Source organism: Malaclemys terrapin, chromosome 8 (assembly GCF_027887155.1).
Source record: "Malaclemys terrapin pileata isolate rMalTer1 chromosome 8, rMalTer1.hap1, whole genome shotgun sequence".
NCBI classification, from domain to species: Eukaryota; Metazoa; Chordata; order Testudines; family Emydidae; genus Malaclemys; species Malaclemys terrapin.
In genome coordinates, this window is record NC_071512.1 from 18,602,628 (window position 1) to 18,626,808 (window position 24,181).

The window sequence follows — 24,181 nt, forward strand, 5'->3', positions numbered from 1 at the left end:
GTCTAAATGGAGAGAAAGGTCAGGGGTGACCTCTATGCATGGGCAGCCCCTGATTTTGTCTGTTTTCTTTCCCCGAGTCCTGTTCCTATGACCCTTCCACTTTGGGGATATCCCTGCATCTTCCTATGTAGCCACAATCAAAGCCACTCAATGGACCAGCCTTTGGGGCACTGCAGAGTCTTTTGACCCGAGCACACCTGCTGCGGAGGGCAGAAGCCACACTGGGTGGCTTGCAACAGACAGGATGGAAAACTGAGCTCAGACATTGCAATTAAACTGAAATGTGACCAGGACACCGAGGTTAGTAGCCCAGCCCATGGGGAAAGTGCCATGGGATCTTTAATATCCACAAGTGGCCAGGAGCTTAGTTTTATGGCACATCTGAAAGAGGCAACCCTGAAAGATGCTCATCCCCTTAGCGGCTCATAAGCACCCTACTGGGACACAGACCTCACTGGAAGAGCCAAGTCTGGCTGGCTGCCATAAACAGCCTCATCCTAGGCCCTACCCTCTTGTCTCTGGAGTCTGGGGCAGCAGACACAAAAGTGCCCCCCTCTTGGACGTGCCAAGATTACTTCCATTCTTGTAAATGTGCCGTATCGCTGCACACATGACATCTCCAGCAAAAGTAACCAAGCCAGGGGGCTTGCTTCAAGCCCATTTCATCTCAGCTGTTCAGAGAAGCTTCATTATTATTAGATTCCATGTCCCAAAGCCTGTTTAAAAAGCACCCCTAAAGAGCTTGCAGGGACTGAGCTGCGTGCTCTAGTCTGGTATATTCGTGTGTAAAGACACCAGAGGGCAGCAGCAAGCAGCTCTAGTGACCGAACCAGCAACTGCATTAAGTTCTCTGGAAACTTCCTGGCTGCTGGGTATTCAGGGAGCAGAGAGGATGCAGGATAATTATGAAGTCATCCTGGTGGGGTGGGGGAGGAGGTGGGAGGAAACAATCCTCAAAGCCATGTCTAATGATAAGGAGGAAAAGTACAGGGATTGCTGGGTTTCCAGATGGACTGGGCGTGAATCTGAAAAGCACAGAGACACAAATACGCTGAGCCTTGTGCCCTTGGTCTGGGCCTAGGAACCTCAGTTCTAATCCACTGATAATCTCTATCTCCCCTTCACAATTGCTGCCATATGTCTGACCTACTGCCCAGACCGAAACCCAACCAGACGACAAAACAGGCTTCCTAATTGCCATCAGCTTTGTACCAGGACAAGAAAACAAGCCAAAGAGACCAGCTGGGATCAGAGAAGAGCTTCCTTTGATCTCTGGTTGGAGAATCCCACAGAAGAATATAAGGGGCTGCACATAGGAGGAAATCGGTGCAGTTTGGGAGAGGCACATGTGGGTCCCAAAGCTTTTCATACTTTTCTCCTTTTGGTCAGAGGCAGGTAAATGTGGTGCTCTTGTGAAGGGAGGGGTTGAGAAGTCTATGCAATGGGCTCTGCACACTTTCCCACAACCCACTCAGCTAATGCACCTTAAATATTGATCTGCAGCTATTTCATTTCTGGGACCTCAACGCAGCTCTGCCAGTGCACCTCAGTGCTGATCTTGGGCACATCCTGTTAACCCAGTCTTGGAGCTGCCCAGGCAGCACGACGTGGCCACTTCCGCTCCTGAACTGCGGCAGCACCCCATTATTCCAGACATACCCCTCTACACAATGCTAGCAACGCAACTCAATCCTGGCCTGCAGTCTCCTGTTAACCCAGTTTTGTGCCAGCACACAACTCTATCTACACACCTCATTCCTGTTCTGCAGCTGCTGCTTATCCAGTCCAAGGTTTTTCTTCACTTAACACAGGAGTCAATACCATTGCTTTGAATGGTAAATATCCTCCACCGGCTAGCAAGGACCAGCCACCATGTATATAGTTAAATGTACAAACACTGAGGTAAAGCCTTTAACTTCCTATGTGATGGACAGATCTGGGCAGCAAATAAACAGTTTCTGTGGGCACTGTGTTGTAGCACCATCCTTCATGTAAAGTGTAAAGTGTTCTTTACAACAGGGCCCATGTAAAAACAAGGGGACTCGGATCGTTATTATTTGCTCAGTATTTTCAACATGGCAGAGCAGGCGTTGGAGAATCCAGCAGTTCATTCTGCATCCCGCAAGGTAAGCCTTTCTCTTTTACTCTTAGAATTGTTAATCCCCTGGATCCAGATACCCCAGAACTTTGGGGCGTTTCAAATATCAACCCCGGTTTTGCAAGGTTTTTGCAGCTTACAACCCAACAAATAGTCCAGTGCTTCCACTCTTCCTGCTGTGCCTCGCTGCTGAGTCCACAGCCCCCTGGGTCACTGACCCATCCAGAGTCACGGTCCCCCCACACAACCCCAGATCCACAGCAGTCTCAGGTTCCTGAGAGGGAACTGCCCCGGCACAGCCCCAGCAATTTCTCCAGCGCAATTCTTGTGGGGAAAAGAGAGGTTTTCTCCCACTGCAAGTCACCCACCTGGCCAGTAAGGAGTTGATGTAGTCGGGGGTTGTTGGGTCTGGACTCAAAGGTGGAGAGGTCACAAACGCAGCAGCCTTGGCCCAATTCTTGCTCCAATAGTGTGTCCCATCCGTGCCAAGACTGGCTGTGATAGGCTCACCAAACACCACATTCCCTGTAGAGAAGAGATACGGATGGATCTCAGTGTGTTTTAGCTGAGCATGGGGGCATTCTCGTTTCCCCAGTGCTTATGGAATTGGACCTTCAGTGGACAGATCACTTGGTTTATCTATTTTGATTTAGGATATTTGCTTGTGTGGATCAGATTGGGTGTGACTCCAAGTGGGAACGTATGGGGGCAGGGAGAACAAGCAGTGTCCAGTCTTTGCCTGTGGCACAGGTTCCAGGCATGATCCTGGCCCTGCCACTCAAGGACCTGGGGTCTCAAGTTGCTGGGGTGAAACCCCAGTGGGGTCATTGAGGGGAAAGGAAAGAACTCTGGGGGTGAGCGATGCCGGGAACACCCACTGAGACAGCACAGATCACGCTACTGAGGATTATTGTGTCCCAGCTTCGTCTGCGTATTTTCAGCTGTTTGGAGCAGAGGCTGCATTTTCCCCTCATTTGTATCGAACACACTGGCACCACTCAGCGAGTAACAGCACAAGTATAGGAATCCAGCTTGCCAGATGCGTTCCCTTTGTGCCTGTTGCCTTCATATCTAGCCCCAAGAACAACAGCCACATGGCTACCAGAGTGATTGGCACCCTAGAAATACCTGACAGGAGTCAGGAATCCCACTGGCTGACAGCAGGGTGCTCTGTCCAGAACAGATCTCGCAATGCAAGCTTCCAACCTGAGTCAAATACACACAGTGCAGTTTGACACACCGGATGAAGGGTCAGACCTCTCAGGGTCTGTTCAGTTTCATCTGCCTCAAGTTCTCTCTCTCCCACTCCTCCCTCTCTGCACATTTCAGACAGGTAAATATTTACTGAACACCATCAAAGCTCTGGCCACCTCTGCACTCCACAGATTCAGTTTCGTCACACTGATAACCTCTCTAAACCTGTGTAAAGGCCCCAGACAGCTCAGACACATGGAGATCTGTCTGCTAGCGTGAGGGGTTGGCTCAAGCAAGCCAAGATTTTCAAGTGTGTGTGTCTGTGGGTCTCTCTCTATTCCCTGTCAAAGGAGTGGTGAGGAAGGTGAGATGTGGGTGCCGGACTTGGACACACACGAAGGACAATAGGTTTGACAGACATTTTATTTAACATCTCTAGGGAAAACCAGGGAATGGTGAGGTAACGCATGGGTGTATACACCCGTGTGCGGTGCGGGGAGTCACCTCTATCTGCCAGGAGCATCCAGCCTGCCAGACGGGGCTCCCCACACATTTAAAAGGCCTGATACCTCAATACAGACACCCACTGAAAGCGCCGGCACATCAAAAGGCAGGCAGGGGATATTTTTAGCAACGCAAATCACTTGCACATGGACGATACGCCTCTGCTTGGCAGAGAGAGCGTTTTATGGTCGGAGATAAACTCTGGTATTTAAACCAAACCCTCCATCCCTGATGTGCTAGCAGCTGGCACGCAACCAGAGTCAGCTCCAGATGGGCCTGGTACAAAGGGCCACGCATCAAACTAGCCCCATATTAGCCAGAAAACGATGCAAGCCAGAGATCAACCCCATGATGGATTTCAAGTTCTGAGTCAAACTTGGTTTCTCACTCATATGCACACTCTACAGAAGCAGCTGGCCAGCTAAGTGCACAGAGACCATGGTGAGGGGCCTGGTTCAAGACCATGGGCAGGCTGGATGTAAGTAAGCAGGGATGCAGACAATTTTTTTCTATCCCAATTGTTTCCTGCTAAACCCAGTTTCACGTAAGGGGCACGAGGACTCCAGGATACCCCCACTTAACAAGTCATGAAAAACCTCACAGTGGCTGGGTGACACTTCGGGAAGTAGGAGGCATTAATTTAAATTAGCTCAAGGGACATGTCTCCTTGGTAGCACCAAACAGAAAGACACAGAGGCCCTCTGCAGAAGGTGTTCCAGCAACACACACTCAGAGGGCAAGGAGGGTGATCTGAGACAGCAGCCACTCACCTTTTTTCCTGGCTTGCGAGATGATGTCAGCAGCACTCTTGCTCATCACTTTGGTCACATACAGAGGGCAGTTGGTCTGGCTAGCAATGGTGATGGCGCGGAAGACGGCTTCTGCCTCCAGCTGGAACACAGCAGTGATACAAAGGTTGCAAATAACACACAAGGAGGAGGAGTCACCAACCACGCCACGATGTGGTGAATCCCACCATGCTGTGTCATTTCACTGGTCACGGGTGCCCTCTCTTAACCTCACCATGAGACCATCCCTCTCCCACTGGGTTTCAACAGGAAATTCCAAGGTCTTCATATAATGGGGACAACTGCCTATGAAGATGACCAATTCTGTATCATTGTTTCCTTGTGCTCCCCGGTTGGTCACTCTGTATCCACCTTCTGTCTTTTATCTCATACGCAAAGCGTAAGATCTTTGGGATACTGACCGTCTTTTTTGTTCTGTGTTTGTACTGCACCTAACACAACGGGGCCCCGGTCCACAACCGTACTCCTACTACCACAATGCAAATGATAAATAACAACAAGATCAGAATGAGATAGATCATTTGGGGCTGAAGTCTTGTAAAAAAAGCTTGACAGAGCTGAGTGCTACGGAATCAAATGCTCAGCCCGGAGTCACAAAGCCCAGCTTACGCTTAATCTAGATCCAGATCTTTTGCTGCTACAAATTCACCAGCTTCTCAGCCTTTAATAATATTTAGCACTTATTATGGGGTTTCTTATCCATATAGCTGAAAGAGATTCCTGTAGGGAGTAAGCATCATTATCCTCCTTTTCCAAAAGTGGAAACCGAAGCAGAGACGGGTTAAATGACGTGCTCAAGGTCATATAGCAAATCAGCAGCAGGATGATGATTCCTGGCTTCCAGTTCAGTTCCCTCTCCGCAGGGTTGAGTTGCTACCGCAGGCTTCACCATGCATTTATTTTAATATTAAAGCTCGGCTGTCTGTGTGGGCAATTCGCAGCTGGTTATTTTGCAGGTAGTTCGGCCCCTGTCCGAGTCTGTGTGTGCTGCTATTCTGCTATTGGGGGTCTGTGCTATTACTCTGCCACTTCAGCCTCCAAGATGATCAGCCCTGGACTTTTATATCTTGTTTGCTGTTGTAACAGGGTGAATTTTCAGTACTTCGGCATGAGGGATCTCTTTGAAGAATTACATCATCCCACGTTCAGCCTGACTTCATTCCAAAAAGCCTTCCAAGATCGTTGTCAACAGTTTGGCTTAAGGCTTCAGTATTAAAAAAAATTCACAGAAAAGGAAACCCCAAACCTTAAAAAGGCAGGGTACCAATAAGCATATAATGCAAATTCCCCTGGGGAACTAGAGGCTGCCTTCTGCAGCCAGCACTTCTTGCTGAAACACCCATTTATGCAAACCTGATTTCTCCCACAACTGGAAAACTGAGCAATGCACACAAACCCATTATGCTATTGTCCTTATGGTTACTGGATTCAACAAAAAATGTTTCATCTGGGTGCTAAAATGGTTCTTGGGGGCACCGAATGAAAAATGTGCGGAAGAAAATATTATACAGTATACAAGCTTCTAAGTGTGTGTAAGTCCGTATGCAGAGATGGGTCAACCTCAGCCACTGCAAAATACTCTTAACATTGGATATTGCAAACCACTGGGATGACATTTTGGAGCAGTTCACTGTGCAGTATCAAATGATCACTGACATGACACCCTTACATTTCAACCCCATTCCCCTCACTAGTGATTATGGTGAACATGCCACACACACAGCTTGTCGCACTCTAGACTGACCCTTCAAACTGCAATGACATGGGACAAGTAACAACACTAATGTTTTGTCATCCACAGGTCGACTCTTCAACATACAAGTTTTGTTGAATGTTATTTGCTCTCAGCCTAGTATTCTAGCTCCAAGGAGTCCCCCAGTTAATTATTCCTAGGAGCAATGGTTCCAGAACAGTAGGATGCCTTCACAGACCATAGCCACAAACAATGGGTCTAGAGCACTTGAAGTGGGTATTATGGGTCAGACGGCAAGGGATATTTGTTCTGAGAACCCTTGTGTCTATTTTTATTTCCAGCCAAACAAATGCTTACTAGCTGGTCATGAGGTTGTACTTCTGCATGTAACATGTTTGCAGGTGCTAAATAGAGCTCTAAGAGCAGAGATACCTGAAACCCTGTCACAGAGGAGCTGTGCTTGCAAACAAGTATAACTTGGTCTGCAGATATATTTTCTAGGTACACAATCAGCTTCATCTTCCCCTCCATCTTGCAAAATGATACTAAGGGTGCTATTTCTGCTCCTGTGTCATCTGGCTATAAGATTGGATGTGCTCTGAACATCCATTGGGTTATGCTAGCCTCAGCCACATACTCAACCCTTCCCCAGTGGGTCTGGATGCATGAAGTATTTCCATGCATTTGTTCCCATGATGAAGACAGTAACGGAAAGACCTTGAGAACTAAAGCTTCAAAGCAGCGAGGACAGGAATATTTAGCTTCATGATTCCCATTTAGGTCAAGGGGAGCCATGCAGTTAAACCCCTGGTACACCAGATACTCATTGGTACTGTTTTTTTTTTTAAATGGCTTACTCAGTTCTAACTGTATCCCTCATTCTCCCCAAAACCTCCCAATTTTTGCAGGATTCTATAGTGTTAACCACCCCACTCAATTCCTAAGAGCCACCAAGGTGGCACATGTGCCATATGGCTGCAAACATTCAGGACCAGACAGGCTATGCTGAGTGAGTTCAGGCCACTGGACTCCATTGGTGGTAAGTGTATAATGCCTCACAGAAAGCTCCGTGACAGAAAGGATGCGACTGTCCGTGTGGCTCTGTGCCACTGAAACAGCGGAGGCACCTGAGAAACACATATCACGTGGACATTGGAGAGCAAGTAGCCTGGGCTTCCAAACTTTGTGGATTGGGGGGGCGGAAATAGAAAGCATAGGCAGTGTACAACAATATGATTTTCAGCTCATAGTGGCAATTAGGTCACAGGCAATAGATGAGAACTTCCTCCAAACAATTGGGAGACATGTTAGCATTTAGAATTCAGTGGCCAATCTTTCCCTCCCGATTAAAGTGTAATTATAGTAATTAAAGTGATGGAGTACAAATGGCAGCTCATTACTCCACATCTCTGCTCCCTGTAGGGATCCAAATCTCACTTGAAAAACGAGTTTGCACTCCTTAGTGCTGCACACCCTGTACAGCTGTGCTGGGGTTACTTGTAGCCAGGGGGATTCTTTACTGCGTCATGCAGCCCTTCCACTTCCATTCACTCTATGTTCTGGCTGGGGAATCTTTGTGCCTGGCAAGGATGGAGGAGGCAGGAAGAACCCTAACTGACTTTCAGGTCCCAGGTTGAGTTTGATGAGCCAGCAATTTGTTCTGTGTTGGTATAATGCCTAGCACAATGGGGTGATTATTCAGGGCTAGGGCTCTTAGGCCCTGCCACAGGACAAATAGTAAATAATAATTAAGTAGGAAAAAAAGTATGAATTGCTGAACCAATGAGCTCTGGAGCCAGTTGGATGGAATGTGGCGCCTCTCAGTGCTATTTTTAGAGTCATTTTTCCAGCCAATTACTCTTCAAGAACAAAACATTCCACAACCCTTAACCAGCCTTGGACAATGAAAACCTCAACATTTGCCTTCTGATAACAAATAATGGACCAGATCCCCAGATGGTGTACATCAGCCTGGCTCCACTGAAGTCAATGCAACCATGTCAATTTACACCAGCTGAGGATCTGTTCCAGTAGAGTTAACATTGGGTCTTTTTTTCTAAAGGAGACATTTTAATGTCCCACATCTCAAAGAGAATAAACTATATATTATATGAACCTCGTCGGTATACCATTCATTTAAGCAGATTTATTTTATTTCTGATCGTAAGTCTGAAGTACAAATCTTCACATCTACTCCCCTCTCCTCCCTGTGACTGTAGCAGATTTCAGTTATATTTTCTCTCTCTTGCTTCCATGTGTTGTAGAAAGTTTAAAACAGTTCTGAGCACACAGCTACCACAATCTGACATTTATAAAATAATCTAAAATTAGACTGACCTCAGATTAATGGGCAAATAAAAAGAGTAGACATAATCCAGTTAAATGTCTTGACAGCGATTCACAATCGGGAAATCCCCCATTCCCACCACCAGAGGCTTTGTGTGTCTTATTTTAACACATTCTAGACCGTAAGTAGAGATTAGATGAGGGAGAAGCTGAAGGTACAGTCCACACTATTTTCCTTTACAATATGAATGCACTTTGAGAGTCAATGGATGATGCCCTTTTTTTAAAGGTACTCTCATTTTCAGTGCACTGATTCTCTGATCTCAGACTTCTTTCACCACTGGAATCACCTACCAAATGTGAATGCATCAGAAATAGCATTAACTGCAGCCTGACAGCACTGATTTCCTATGGCTGCTGCATTACAGGAAGACCCGTGGACTCCTATCTATGCTAGGAAACTGAATCATTATTGAACATGGTTTATCACCAAAGGCCCCTCCCCTGAACTGATGATGGTTGAACTGCCAGTATAGACAAAATAGAACTGTTAGACACCAGTATGCTAAGTATGGCTGAAACCTTGTGGGGAAAGCGCCTCAGTGTAACAAGGATGGTGCACTGTTTATCTTTTTTTCATTTGTCTTTTACCTCCTCTGGTCTACTCAGCACGTGGCCCTCTGGGCCAGTTATTCCCATCTCCAGCATCCTGGTTTGTTCCTAGAAGAATTAAAAGACACAGGGAAGTTTAGAGACTCTGAATTTGATCTGACAGTTATGTCAAAAAACAAATGCCACCTTACTCAGCATTTTGTAAGGATTTAGATTATCAAGTAGCACAGCAGATCTCTGTGGATTTGCTGCAGATGGTTCACAAGACTACCAAGACACACAGAGAATACAATGGGGAAGATAGGTAAATACATAGGTTGAGAGTAAGATAATCTTCCTTTGAAGTGATAATTCAGAATAAACAGGTCTGATATAATTGTAGCACAGGTGAAAAATAACAAATACAATTCCGCGGAAGGCATGTGTCTAATTTACTCTGCCTTTGCTATTCCCAAAGACATCCAAGCACTACTGAGGAAGAGATCAGGAAAACTAAAAGAAATCCATTGTAGGCCAAATTCTCTTCTCAGTCACATCTGTGCAGCAAAATTAACATCAATACAGTTCACGGGTGTCAATGAGAGCAGAATCTGGCCCTATATGAAAATGTTTTTAAATGTGTGGTTGCTTTCCCCCCACCACACAATCGGCAACACATTTTACTGCTATAATGAGGGACCACAACCACATACAGTACAATCGGACAGGCATGTACATGATGGTATGCCTGAACCTTGGCATTCAGAAATTGTTCAGCTCAGTGGAAGATCGATCCTAACTGACATCCTTATCAGTGTGTTATCATCAGCTCACAGGGGGCTTGCAATCTGTTACATGGGGAAAACAGAGCTTGGGAGAGCCTTCCCCATACCCTTTACCTGGCTTCCAATCTGTCAGTGATGAATGGGTCAGGCATTCTGAATGCAAATGTTACTGCAATGTGCAAATCTGTTGCATTTTGAAATATTATCCTGTAAGTATCTTTCAGCTTTTAAGCTCTTTGGGGCACTGATTGTCCTAATTTTTGTGTCTAACAGAGCACTGAGCATGCTGTTGGCACTAAAAAAAAAAAAAAAAAAAAAAAATCACATCTAGATGTATAGTGAAGGTGGGATTCCAGAAGTGACAGTTAATATCTATACAACATTTGAAGAGGTAAATTGCCATATATATAATTGCCAGGCATTTTTGCCTCCTACACCTACCTTCTCAGCCACAACACAAAGACCTGACAAAATAATGACTCAACAATGTTCTTTTCATTTCTCAATCTTCACCGACAACAAGGACCATATTCCACATCCCCCTGTTTCAGTTTCCACTGCTTGGTGCATCCCCCTTACTCTGCTCTATTTACCCCCTCTCCTCTCTCTTATGTGGATCAAACTCATACGAAACACGGGTGACCTTAGGACAGTGGAGAGAAAATAGATCATGGCCCAGAATAGAGGGGCTGGGGTTGGGGAAAGTCCCCTAACCTTCCTCCTAGGAACAGAAGCAGGATCACTGACCAGCATCCTCACTTTTACAGCCTAATCTAATCCCATTCTGGATCAGTCACCAGTTTGTGACATTTTGTATCAATTAGCTTGGAAGGCAGAAGTAATTTTCAAGGCTGCACAGCACCAGTAAACCTTGCACACAGCTTTGGGTGGTTAGGGTGGGACTGAAGTAGCAAGAACTCCTAGTCAACACTGATTCTTTGATCTTTCCATTTTCATATGAAAACAGACATTGACTAACTTTGGGGATCTTTAAATTGATTCTTGCAGTCTGCAGGGTTCTTCAGAGCTTAGTTTGGAGACTTTACTCCTAATCCACCCCCTCCAAAGAAAGGAGAAAGAAGAAACTGAGGATGTGCTACAGAGTAAAACTGAGCAAATTTGTCCCTGGTTCTTCAAAAATCACAGAGGTACTATTCTCTGTATCCACAATACCAACTACAAGGCACTATAATAGTGCAATCCATCCATTTCAGATCAAAACAATATTTTCCCCATTACATATCCCATGAATTCAGCTCCATAAGATGACTGCTTCCTTATATTGGGCAGAAATTCCCCCTTCCCCTATGGCTCTGGTATTCTGCACATCATATTATAGCATAACTGGCCTTGCACATCGTGAGGGTCTTTTCCTTCTGCTGCAGCTTTCAGCATTGGCTGCTGTTAGAGTGAACATACTGGACTCAATGGACTGTTCTGTTCCATTAGGATAATTTCTGATTCACTGCGCATCAATTTCTCTAACAGTGAACGGAAATGTCTTCTACTGACGCCTGGGTTTAGCAAGGAAGATAAATTAGTTTTGTTTCTACATAAGAGTGACATGCACAGGGTACTGTGTACCTTTATTTCTGCTCTTAAGCAATAACAGAGCCCACTTCAACCCAAGAGAAGTCAATATAAAACACAAGAAGTTCATCCAGTTGGAAAATATTAATCTTTTCCTGATAGGGGTTTGCTTGTCTATTGCTGGCCACAGCATGTCTGGAAAAATCAAACAACCTCCACCCAACACTCTAGCACAAAGGAGTCTATAGAGAGGAAAGCAGCTTCCATATAGGACGAGCCCAGGTAGAAGCCATTTTCCCAGACATGTTTGGTTCCAATGAAGAAGCCATATAATATTCTAAAAGCAGCAGACTCTGGGAAGCATGGCCAGCAAATGCCCTTCCCAGTGCCACCCGGCTTTCTTCCTCGGGAGCAAAGGTACCAAAGCATTTCTGAGAAACTGTCTCACTTCTTTTAATGAAAGGAGGAGGCAGACTACAGTCCAGGGTATCAAATTACACAGAGCAAATGAATAAATTCTCTGCAGCATTAGCCCCAGTGCTGCTGCAAAAGAGGCTGGGGAATGGTGATTTTGCATCATCCACCACCGGGGTGACAGGCTGGTACCCACTGATAACACAGCTTCAGAGGTAACACTATTTGGAAAACCTTCATGTTACGATACTACCAAGCTTCCTGGGTCTAAATCTGAAGATATGTTTGGAGGCATGGGAGGAATAACATCAGTTTCCAAAGTGCATGAGAATAAAAAGTAAAAAAAAAAACCACAAAAGCACATAAATTGGCTGGTGCCATGGTATCTTATGAGGAATCACACTGTAATCAGATAGGAATGACTGTACTGTATCAAATCATTAGTCCATTCCTCCTACAGAGGCCAACACATATCACTTCAGGAGAAGATAAACCCTCCATACTGCACCCTGCCAATTGGGCAATTCTATACAGGGGGAAACACCCCCCCTTCCCCATAGCACAAGATTTCATTATCCCACCTCTATCAGTACCTTAATTTACATAGCTGCAAAAGTTTTTAACAATCAAATAATTATCCAGTCCTCTTTTTAAACCCAGCTATTTCATTTTGCTTGGTAAGTTCCCCTGACTGCAAGTCTACATTGCATAAGGAAGCAATTCCTTTAGCTAGTTTTAAAAATACTGCCCACTAATTTCAACAAGTATTCCAGCCAATGTTTAACCAAAAAATAATTCTTATTCCAAGCATGAAATGCTGCAAAATTTTGTCATAAAATGGCACTGACAGGCCAAAATTAAAAACAAAACAAAACCCATTTAAAAACAAACAAAAACTCATCTATTGTAGAAGTTATTGCTTCAGATTAAGTGAAAAAAATAATGCAAATATCTCACTTTTCACGGTTTAATTTCATTCAGTTTGAACAACAAAAATTGATTAGTTAGTTTGTAGGGCTGGACTGCCAACATAGCAGGGAAATGGCTATTTGTTAAGAAAATTATTACCAGGGGAATTTTCATGGAAACACTCTCATTGTTCTTCAGTTTTATAGTACAATGATGGATGAATTTTTTATTTTTTTTATTTTTTTTTACAAAGCCTAAATGTTCAGCTGTGTCTGACATGGCAGTCTCCCTTATGTAATATATATATCCTAGACCAGGGGTTCTCAAACTGGGGGTCAGGACCCCTCAGGGGGTTGCGAGGTTATTACATGGGGGGTTGCAAGCTGTCAGTCTCTATCTCAAACCCCGCTTTGCCTCCAGCATTTATAATGGTGTTACATATATAAAAAAGTATTTTTAATTTATAAGAGGGGGCTGCACTCAGAGACTTGCTATGTTAAAGGGGTCACCAGTAAAAAAGTTGGAGAGCCACTGTCCTAGACAGTAATCTTTTTGGGTCATTTAGTACGTATTTGTACAGTCCCTAGCACAATGGGGCCCTGACTTGGTTGGTCTCTAGGAACCAGATTTACAAAGATATTTAGGAACCTAAAGACTCAGATAGGTATCTAGTGGGACTGACTTTCAATGGGCATTAGGCACCTAACCTGCTTAGGCACTTTTGCAAATCCAACTAGGCATCTCTCTGCATCTTTAGATGCTTAAATACATCTGAAAATCTGACCCTAGGTGCCCCATGTTATAATAATATAAAATATTAAATAACAATAATATATTCCAGAAGATGTCTGCACAGCTTCCATGCAGGATCTTTCCTCTAATGTACAGCATCAAAATCTGTCTATACCACACTTTTCAGCAGCAGTGTAGGTAGAATAGCATTTACCTGTTCAATGATATCCCCATTTTCAGCATGAACTTGAGCTATTGCACCTAGATCTCCCAGGCAGCTAAATATCTCATACAGCTGAAACAGAGTGAAAGAGGAAACATTATTACTACTCAACCATTTTCACTTGGTCTGTTTGACCTTTAAAAAGTTCCCACGCTGTATCTTTCAACCGAAATCTAGACAGGCCTTCAGGTAAGAACAATGGAGGGTTGAAGAGAAAGAATTTGGTGTCAGCATTACACAGACCTCATTCACAGTCAGAACAAGGCTTGGTGTGTGAACATGCCATGTCTCCCCTTTCAGAATGCCTCTCTGCCATCCACTGAAGCACTCAAAGATTTCACCAAACCTTTGGAACTTGTATCTACCACCTCTGCAGGTCCTCCCAGCCACATCATCACATCTTTAAAATGGAGGTGCAGTATGCAAAGACTATGCACCCCAGCAAGCTGCTGACAGCAAACTGAAACACTACATTTCGGGATTGATAGAAATAGACTCCAAGGGCCTCCGGATTAAAACCAACTGTGGCTGCAAGCCGCACTGTAAAATTTAGCAACCTGAATCATGATCATCCTTGCCCTGCTCTGATCACTCAGTACACTGCTTTGTTTCCAGCTACTGTTCTAACGAAATAAAAGGGGCCCAACAATGATTGCACACAAAGCAGTAATGTAGCTCTTACCTCTGTGTTTGACATCTGGTACAAATCCTTGTAAGCCATGTAAACCATGAAGGAGTTAACTCCTAGGTGGAGAAGAGGGAAAAAGAAGAAAGAGAAATGATTCCATTCCAGCTCTCTCCCCCTTATACATTCACAAGGCATGTGATAATTACACAGACCTAATGGAATGGGAGCCTTTGGCAGTAGCTAGAGGTGAAGCAGACAGTTTTCTGGTTTTCTTCTTGTTTGTTTATTTTCAGGACATTCTAATTCTCCATCTACGGCTACACAGGATCCCAAGAGATGTTAGAAAACAAGGGGATAGCAGAAGGCAGTTCTCCAAAACTATATCTGCCACTCATTTTAAACCCTTTAGCACGGTCTAAAAAGGTCTAATAAAGATGGTGGAGGGAGCGTGCTCAAAGCCACAGAGAGGACCACTGGTCTGGAAGAACATATGCAGAATGTGCATGAGACAGCAGACTGACGGATGCATGCACAGCTGACTTCCCCACTGACTAGCATAAGCATAGATGCTGTTATTGTACCTTCATGTTGGGACTTTCAGTGGAAATTCTGTGCTTAAGTCATTTAAGGGCGAGATTTTCAAAAGCACGTGAGTGTCTCAGGCCCTTTGTGAGACCTACTCAAAAAACCCAACGACTCTGATGTGTTGTAATGACGCATGGACTGTGATCTGAGGATCTCATGGTGCTTTATAAATATAAATGAAATAACTCTCATAACCTCTCTCCCCACGTGAAGTATTATCTCCCTATTTTACAGATGTGAAAAACCGAGAAACAGAGCCTTGCCTAAACTCAGAGTGAATCGGTTGCAAATCATGGACAGAACCCAGGAGTCCTGAATCTCAGTTCTTTAATCACACTTCATGCTCTTTCCTATGCCACACACACAATGGCCCAGATACTCAAAGATATTAGGCATCTAATTTTCATTGACTTCAACGAGCATTAGGCGCCTAAACAACTTTGCGGATCTGGGCCTATGTGCTAACTGAGTCACCAGAGCTGAGGGTGATGGGAGCATTCACTGGAAAAAGGAGATTAAGGTAAAGAGACTTGAGGAATAAAGGGCAAAGGCAAGAAGGCCCTCCCCCCATCTCTCCACAAACCTTTTTCTTTGATGAGCATCTGTACTTCCTGTTTGACACTGTCGTTCCAGTGGGTGATGTCCACATGCAGGGAATAGTCACAGCAGGTCTTCCCATCGGCCCACTCTCGCCACTTCTCATACGCTTCTGTCAGGCTGGCCTCTGGCTCAGGGATCACATGGTCAACTGGATGTGACAAGAGAGGCAAGCAGAACTGAGGGTGTGAAAGAAGGGCTCTTCCTCCCCAGGCCATGTGCCCACCATCCCATTGGTTCCTCATGTGCTCAGCGACCCAGTGACTGCTGGCTTCTCACTGCATCCTTTACTGGGTGCTTCTTTTAATCCGCCTCAGGTCTCTGCTACCTTAGTGCCTTACTGCCCTCCCACATCCCAACCAGATTAAAACAAAATACCCTGATGGGTCCAAACTGCTCTCCCCAGCTCCCACACAGCACAGGGGGAAATGAAAACAGCAAGCGGGTCTTCAGAGCTTCCCCCTCCATCATTTTCTCAGACACATCCGAAGTGCATTTATCAGACAGGAAATGCACTGAGCCTTGGCTTAACAGCTTTTGGCATCGCACCAAGAGCTTTTACAGGCTTCTGCTGAGAAATCAGCTGGAAGCACTAGGACCCTCCTCCATCCCCACCCCTACTTCCACCCCATTAAAACTTAGTTTCCTGCTAAGACGCAGTCCTAATGCACCTTTTATTGCCCCTGACGTAATCTGCTGCGGCAGTGCATTTTACACAACAGATGCTGCGACGAAGACCATTATTCCAGTGGCCACCAGGGGAAGGAGAGCAGAAAGAAAACCCAAACTTTCAGCAGTTGGATCAATGATTTTTCTTATACCCTAAGAAGCTATCCAAAGCACAGACAGCTGTGACCGCTGCAGTAAAGCCCAAGTTATAAACCAGAGCACATCTATAGCATCCTTGAGGGCAAGAATCACAAATTCTGATTCCTTTTTCATTAGTGCTGTTTATTTCTTTGGACAGCATGGGATACTGGGGTTTCATTCTGTCCCTGTGCTTGAATTCATCTAGGCATGCTGCCCTATTGTGAAGAATATTGTGTTTGTTGTTGTTCTTTGTTAAGTTGCCCAGAGGCCCTGGCTGTGGGCACTGGAGCTGTGCAACCTCATGATGTGGATTTGGATGAACAACTCCTTAGGTTTTTACCCACCCCAGTCCTGTGACCCTCTCCTGAGTTTCAGTAGGTTTAAATGACCCTCACTTGAGTTTTGGGTTCAAATGAATTTACCTCCCTGATGTAAGTGAACCTCAATCAAAAGAGCACGAAAACAGGAGTAAGTGCTCATTCCACCTACTGTTGGACTGAAATGATAACCCTACCCGTGTTTGCTCCAAGCTGGGCCAGGGATCACTCAGAAGATTCATGCACCATGGTGATCTTTCAAAAACACTGGGCTCAGTTGCAAGATGGCAACAAAACTTCAAAGCAGGAAGTTTCACCTGGTTTGGGGTTTTATTGCAGATTTCTTACCCAGCTACAGTAGGGCACCTAAATATTAACATGGCTAATATGTGACACTTAAGAGCAATCAGGATGAGGGTCAACAAAAATAAAACTCAGCATTTAGAATGTGTATTATGGGCCAAATTCTGCTCTCAGCTACATAAATGCAATCTCACTGACGTTACTGGCGCTGCATACCCTGTAACACAGCAGAATTTAACCCCACATTCTTCAAAGCATTGCACATTCATCAATCCTCTAGGAGAGTTTGAGGCGCAATGTTAGGTGCTGTGGTTTATTGGTAATCTAGGGCAGAAGTGCTTCTGTGGCACTCAAGTGAGCCTCTTCTGAGCAAGGTAGGGTCGATGCACTAATAAGCCTCACATTTCAATACCCTAAGGCATATTTTGTCCATTGATTAAGGAAACTTATCTTCACAACCCTCCCCAATCAATTCTGATAGATTAAAAATACTACTACTGCTAACATCTAGCAAACATTCTGATGACCCTGTCTGCTGGTAGCAAATGCTAGCGTTCAGGCTTGGTTCCACTTTCTATTCTAAACCCCTTTTTAATTGGAGATGTCAGCGAGACAGGCCAAGAGATGGGATTGCATGGCAAGAGACAATTTAGTCGTGGCGAGAGAGAGAGAGAGAGAGGTGTTTCTCCCTCTGTTATATAGCAGGTTACTACTTCTGGCTGCATGGGCATGGATGCAGACAATTTGTTGATCTTAGCTGCTCCGGTGGCAAGTTTTCTATTGGCATCTCCTAGTCCACCTAGATCAGGGGCAGGCAAACTTTTTGGCCTGAAGGCCGCATCGGGTTTCAGAAATTGTATGGAGCGCCGGTTAGAGGAAGCTATGCCTCCCCAAACAGCCAGGCATGGCCTGGCCCCTGCCCCCTATCTGACACCCCCCCCCTGCTTCTCGCCTGCTGACGGCCCAGCCCCTGGGACCCCTGCCCCATCCACCCCTCCTGCTCTCTGTCCCCTGACCACCCCCTGACCCGCCGCCCCTTACTGCCCCCCTCCGCTCCATCCAACCCCCCTCTTCCTTCCTACTGCCTCCCCGGGACCCCTGCTCCATCCACCCCCCTTCTCCCTGACCGCCCCTGGAACCCCTGCCCCCATTCAACCCCCGTGTTCCCCAGCCTCTGACCACCCCTACCCTATCCACACCCCCAGCCCCTGACCAGCCCCTGAACTCCCCTGCCCTCTATCCAACCCCCCTCCCCCGCTCCCTGCCCCCTTACCTCACTGCCTGACGCACCGGTGCCTGGCGGCGCTACAGCCACACCGCCCGGCTGGAGCCAGCCATGCACTGCGCAGCACAGAGACCGGGTCAGGCCGGGCTCTGCAGCTGCGCTACCCCAGGAGCTCGCAGCCCCGCCGCCCAGAGCATTGCACCCACGGCGCAGTGAGCTGAGGCTGCGGGGGAGTGAGGATAGCGGGGGAGGGACTGGGAGCTAGCCTCCTGGGCAAGGAGCTCAGGGGCCAGGCAGAATGGTCCCGCGGGCCGGATGTGGCCCGTGGGCCATAGTTTGCCCACCTCTGACCTAGATCCTGCTACGGTTCTCCTTCTATTCAACCATTCTTTCCTATTTTCCTTGGGTCTCCCCCATATCTACTGATGCTCCCCATTACCCCTCTTTGACACCAGTCCTTTTTCCACAGCTACTGCTAGGGTCTCCTCCAGCTGCCCAACTCCTTTCCCCTATGCCCACATAGCTCTCACGCATTTCTCCCCAAATCCCATTCCAACAGCTGCCTTCTCCTAATTCATCCCTCACCCTTCTTTCTGCATAACAATAGCCCCCTTCCATTGTCACTCTCGCCCAAGCTTCTTCTGCCAAAAAAACCCCCCAAACTCCAACCACAACACACACTCCTTCTCAGGAACTACGGAAGCCAAGACAGTAAACAAGCTAGTCTTTTGCAAGTATAGGATGCTGAATGCAGCAGGCCCTTTTTAAAGCCTCTGTGGAGTCAACATGAAAGGAACTGCCCAATGGACTTACTGATCATGGTGGTTCCGCCAGCCAGGGCTGCTTTAGTTCCCTGGAAGAAGTCATCTACTGTGGTCATCCCCTTATATGGCATCTGCAAGTGAGTGTGGACATCGATTCCTCCAGGGATCACCATCTTCCCATTGGCTTCTATGGTTTTAACTCCTCCAGGGACGATTAGATTGTCTCCAATTTGCCTGATGAGATAGTAATCAGGATGGTGAGCCACACACATATGAAACTTGACTAGAACGTACTCTACCAATAACCTACCAAAGTAGGGAAAACCCCCTATCAGTACAAGACAGCAGTGGACTTGAGACAATCTAAACACAGAAGACAGCAAGAACCTAAACCAATGTGAACAAGCTCTGCAGAAACCACCACACAAGGAGTTCATTCAACAGGACCGCTTTAATGTATGAGTGACTGGGAAGGGCTAGAAAGAGTGAATGGTTTCAAAATCTCTAAATGTCAGCCCTGCCCCCAGTAAATATATTTACCTCCCCACCCCACCCCTTAAGGCTCAAGTCTGAGGCTTACTTCTTACGAAGAATGAGAACTCCTAAGAGCAATGATACAGTTGCTGGGCCAGCACTGGGTTTGCAGGGTTTTGCCATTCCACTCACATCACAAGGTCCCTAAAGTAAACAAAGGCCGCTCTCACAGACATCGCTGGCTGCAGCTTTTGTGAACTCAAGTGTGGTTTTCAAGCCCAGTGTGTTCACCGTGTTTCTATGAAATTAGGGAAGATGCCTTCCCACTCAGGGAGATTCCCATTAGACCCTGTCCTTCTTGGAGAGGAAGGACACCTTTGCTAACTGCAGTACTGCATTGTGGGCAAGGCAGCTAAAATCCCAGTTCACTAAAAGTCTCCTCTGTGTAGCTAAAAACCCTCAACTATATACGTACCTAAAACCTAAAATGCTCCTTCACTTCTAATCCCTACAATCCTGGAACTCCGTATCCTATATCCACATGATATTCCCCTCCCTAGATGCACCCAAAGTATAAAATCCTCCTCCCCATGGGCACCTACCTCTCTTTTCTCCTATAAACTAGTGCACCTACACCTTAATATTCCCTTCTCTATAAGCCCCACATATGCATCTCAATGCCCTTTGCACATCGATTCCTGCACCCAAACCCATAGCCCCTGCCCCTATAAGTCCTATATTCACCAATCCTCTTCTCACTCTGCCCCTATAAACTTAGGATAAAAGACTGTCTGGCCTCATCAGAGAACTTTCAATCTCTTTGGTGTATCTGGAAGGGACGTAAAATAGGACTATATCCCTGCTCCCTGCATTTCAGTGTCAGCCAGCCTAGAACACCTCTCGCACACCAGTACTGAATATTCTGTGAACACTACTTCTCTCCATGACTCCTTTATGGCACCAAACCAGTGGTTAATAGGCTGCCTTTGTCTTCAGGCTTAAAACAGACATGCCTCTTAAAAATTATTTTCCTACTGCAGGTTTTAAAAATACATTTCCATCAAGGGAAAGGTGAATATTTTCTTTGTACCACAGGGCAAGGCATGTTTTTTTGGAAGTGTTTAAGTTCCCTTGCTATGAACTATCCTGGGGCTTGCAATCCACCAAACTGGGATTTAGTCCCATTTCATATACTTTACACATTAGAACAATTTCAGCCTTTAAACAGTGGAGTCATTATTGTACTCCAGAACACACCCAGAAGCCAGATGAAAAGATGAGATTCACAGTTTTGCCTGAAATCTCTGAGAATTTTAAAGACGTAGCTTCTCAAAAGCACAGATCCATCCTCTTTAGCTCTAACAAATGGGATCTTGTATAATTAGGGAAAGTGTCGTTCTTGTGACATAATCCTGCTGGATACTGGACAAAACAGAAACTAAAAGATCATTCCTGTTCCCACTGCAGTTAGATATTATCTCAGCATACAACGGATACTGTGTCATAACTTATCAGTTTAACTGAATTTTATTCACTGAGAAAGGAGAAGGAATTCAGTGTCTCACCAGGTGGGCAAGCAAACTACAGACTCCACCCAACCTGGACTGGCATACAATAGCCCACAGACCCACAATTCCTGCAGTCAAGAGGTAAAAAGAGTAGATAAGATAATATGGGAATCCTGTACATACTTTATGAGACCATCCTCCATGTAAATGTCAGCATAGAACGACTGGTCATCATTGACTATTCTGCCTCCTTTAATAAGAAGACGATCACTCTGTGGATGGAGAAATAAAGCAGTTATGAGTGTTAGAAAATATATACTTGTTACACAAAGCACAGGTGTTTTTTCAATTGTTGAGAAAGAACTCAATGCTTCCTAAACATAGCATGCAAATGATAAATATGCATATACTTTCCATACCACATACCAATATCTAATGTGAATTCAGCAGCAGTGCTGAAGTATTGGACTGATCTAATGCCCAACAAAATCAATGGGAATCTTTCCACTGAATTCACTGGGCTTTAGATCAGGCTCTGTGTCAATAATTGGCATAAAGTAATAAGAAACACATTACCATTTCTTTGGATATTTGTATATTATTAGACAAAGATTAGAAAGTTACCAAGATTGTGAAATAAACCCCAAAGCTCAAGGATGAAAGGTTTCTCCCTCTAGCATAATCAAGCTCACTTTTTTGTCCTTAGAGTGATATCTGGTATAGCTATTGCACAAGGGAAAAAAAAATCACCCTTTCAAAAAGTTATACTTATCTCTAGTTTTTCCTTTTAATATATAACTAAAACTCAGTACTAGTGAAAGGTACAAGATAAGCTACCAGGTACACACCCTGGATGTGGAAGTTCTGCACTATTTACAGTACCTATATAACAGATTCAGTATGGGCAACAGCACTGTCTTCTCCTCCCCACAGTGCCTCTGCAGAGGACAGAGGGGTAGCTCAGTCTCCGTAACCCATTCAATCCTGGGTTTCTGTTAACACTTCAAGACTGCGGAGTAGCGCCAGCTGTGCTGGTGGTTTTTGTGATGTGGGTATGTGTGTCCAGTGGAAATGGGAATGGTGTCCACCACACCCATTTCACATTCCACATAAGTAGGGTGACCAGACGTCCTGTTTTTAAAAGGGACAGTCCCATATTTAAGCCCTCCTGCTTTTTCTTTAAAATGGGCAAATTGTCCCGTATTTTCTGTCTCTCCCTCCCTCCCCCCAATCAGTACTGGTGAGGCCTGCTGCTGGCCAGATCCCTGCTCGCCAGCCACCCACCCAGCGGTGAATGGGGGTGGGAGGGTCCAGTGGCCGAAAATGGGTGTGGGTGTGCAAGGCTGGTGGCGGGGCAAAGATGCACCAGCTCTTGGCCAGCAGGGCTTCACCCCCATCCCATTTCTGGCCAGTGCTGGCTGTGCGCTGTGGTGGCTCGTGGGTGCAGGCAGGCATGTGACCCTGCATCCGTCCCTGTCCCCTTGGCATGTGTTGCCTCAGGAAGACATGGCGCCAGGTACCAGAAGAGGCAGGTCCGTCCCGGGGGCCCAGCTAGATAGGGAGGGTCGGGTAGGTCAGTCATCCCCCGTGTGAGAGAGGTGTATGGGAGTGTGGGTGGAATGGGGGGTGTCACCCCTCCCAATGTGAACCCTAAAGCCTTAAAGATAAGAAGGTAAATAAAAAGAATCTAACTATGCAGTATTTCTTTTTAACGGGGCTCAATACACTTGATGTTAATTTGAATGTTTGTACTGCATAGTTTTGATTGATTGCTGTTGAACTTGCTTGAATAAGTGTAATTTTACCAGGTGTCCCGTATTCAGCATAGGAAATATGGTCACCCTACATATAAACCTCCAAGCAGCCCTTCTGTGGCAATGATGTTTGGTCACTATATTGACTTAAACTGGATTTTAAAAAGTGACCTTGGAGGGGCAAGGCTGTGTTCCATTCCCCATCCACTGATTCATCAACACTACTGTTTCCCGTTACAAGTGGCATAAGACTTCTCTGAAGCTATATTGCATGTGTATCTACAGAATAGTCGAGGAGCATCCATGTTATAATCACTAAAGACCCATCAGAGTATTAATTTTGAGGTCATCGTGAACCACTGCACAGTTGAACAGATGTGTTCTGGGAATGAATTTATTTTAGAAGTCAGAAAATAAAAAAGTAGATTCACACACACAAAGTCTGATTATGTGAACACATCGTTGTGCAAACAATGGAGACCTTAGGTCATCCAGGACATTTACCTTGATTAATTCACTCACAACTGAGGCTATATCTACACTACCGTGGTAAGTCAACCTACGCTATGCAACTCCAGCTACAGCTGGAGTTGACGTACCTCAGGTCGAGTTACCGATGGGTCTACGGGAGAAAGTCTCCCGTCGACTTACCTTACTCTTCTCGTTGGGGGTAGAGTACAGGGATTGACTGGAGAGTGATCTGCTGTCAATCTGGGGGGTCTTCACTAGACCCGCTAAATCGACTGTTGGTGGATCGATCTCAGAGTGTCGATCTGGGCTGTAGCGTAGACCTGCCCTGAGCCTCATCTCTCCATAGGCTGGAAGTTTTCCCTTTCCCACAGTACAGAAACCAGGGGTCACCCGATAAAATGAATAGGCAGCAGGTTTAAAATAAACAAGAGGAAATACGTTTTCACACAACGCACAATTAACCTATGGAACTCATTGCCATGGGATGTTCTGATGGCCAAAAGATAATTGGGTTCAACAAGAACTAGATAAGTTCATGGGGTACAGGTCCATCAATGGCTATTAGCCAAGATAGTCAGGGCAACCCTAAACCTCTGACTGCCAGAAACAGAGAGGGGAAGACAGGGGAGAATCTCCCCAAAATTTCCCTGGGCTGTGCACTGCCTCTGAAGCTCTGGTACTGGACACTGCCAGAGATAGGCTACTGGGACAGATGGACCACTGGTCTGACCCAGTATGGCAGCTCTTTCGCTCTTAAATACCATAATGAGACTGTAGCTATAGCAAAGCTGAGGTTGTTACTATACGAAAGCTGTAAATGAAAATCTAACATGTCACAGCATCAAAGTAACAGCTTTTGTGCCTCTGTATTCCAGTGTATATTGATGGAAGAACTGTGGCTATCATTTTAAGCAGCAAAATCCAGGTAAATAACAGTGTGAGTCAAGACTTAAGTTGGAAATCCTTGTCATTTCAGG

The 24,181-nt window shown here is 45.5% G+C and overlaps 1 protein-coding gene across 2 annotated transcripts in view; it reads right to left on the minus strand.

Annotated features, from left to right (window-relative positions):
- DPYSL3 (dihydropyrimidinase like 3) overlaps nucleotides 1-24,181 on the minus strand; it is a 75,201-nt gene that overhangs the window by 4,745 nt on the left and 46,275 nt on the right. For both annotated transcript variants that reach the window (XM_054037893.1, XM_054037894.1), the window contains exons 2-9: nucleotides 21,163-21,251; nucleotides 19,047-19,231; nucleotides 15,565-15,729; nucleotides 14,451-14,512; nucleotides 13,760-13,840; nucleotides 9,236-9,304; nucleotides 4,567-4,687; nucleotides 2,467-2,623 (exon numbers count right to left, since the gene is read on the minus strand). In XM_054037893.1, the coding sequence (XP_053893868.1) occupies nucleotides 2,467-2,623; nucleotides 4,567-4,687; nucleotides 9,236-9,304; nucleotides 13,760-13,840; nucleotides 14,451-14,512; nucleotides 15,565-15,729; nucleotides 19,047-19,231; nucleotides 21,163-21,251 (929 nt within the window). The remainder of the gene's footprint in view (nucleotides 1-2,466; nucleotides 2,624-4,566; nucleotides 4,688-9,235; nucleotides 9,305-13,759; nucleotides 13,841-14,450; nucleotides 14,513-15,564; nucleotides 15,730-19,046; nucleotides 19,232-21,162; nucleotides 21,252-24,181) is intronic.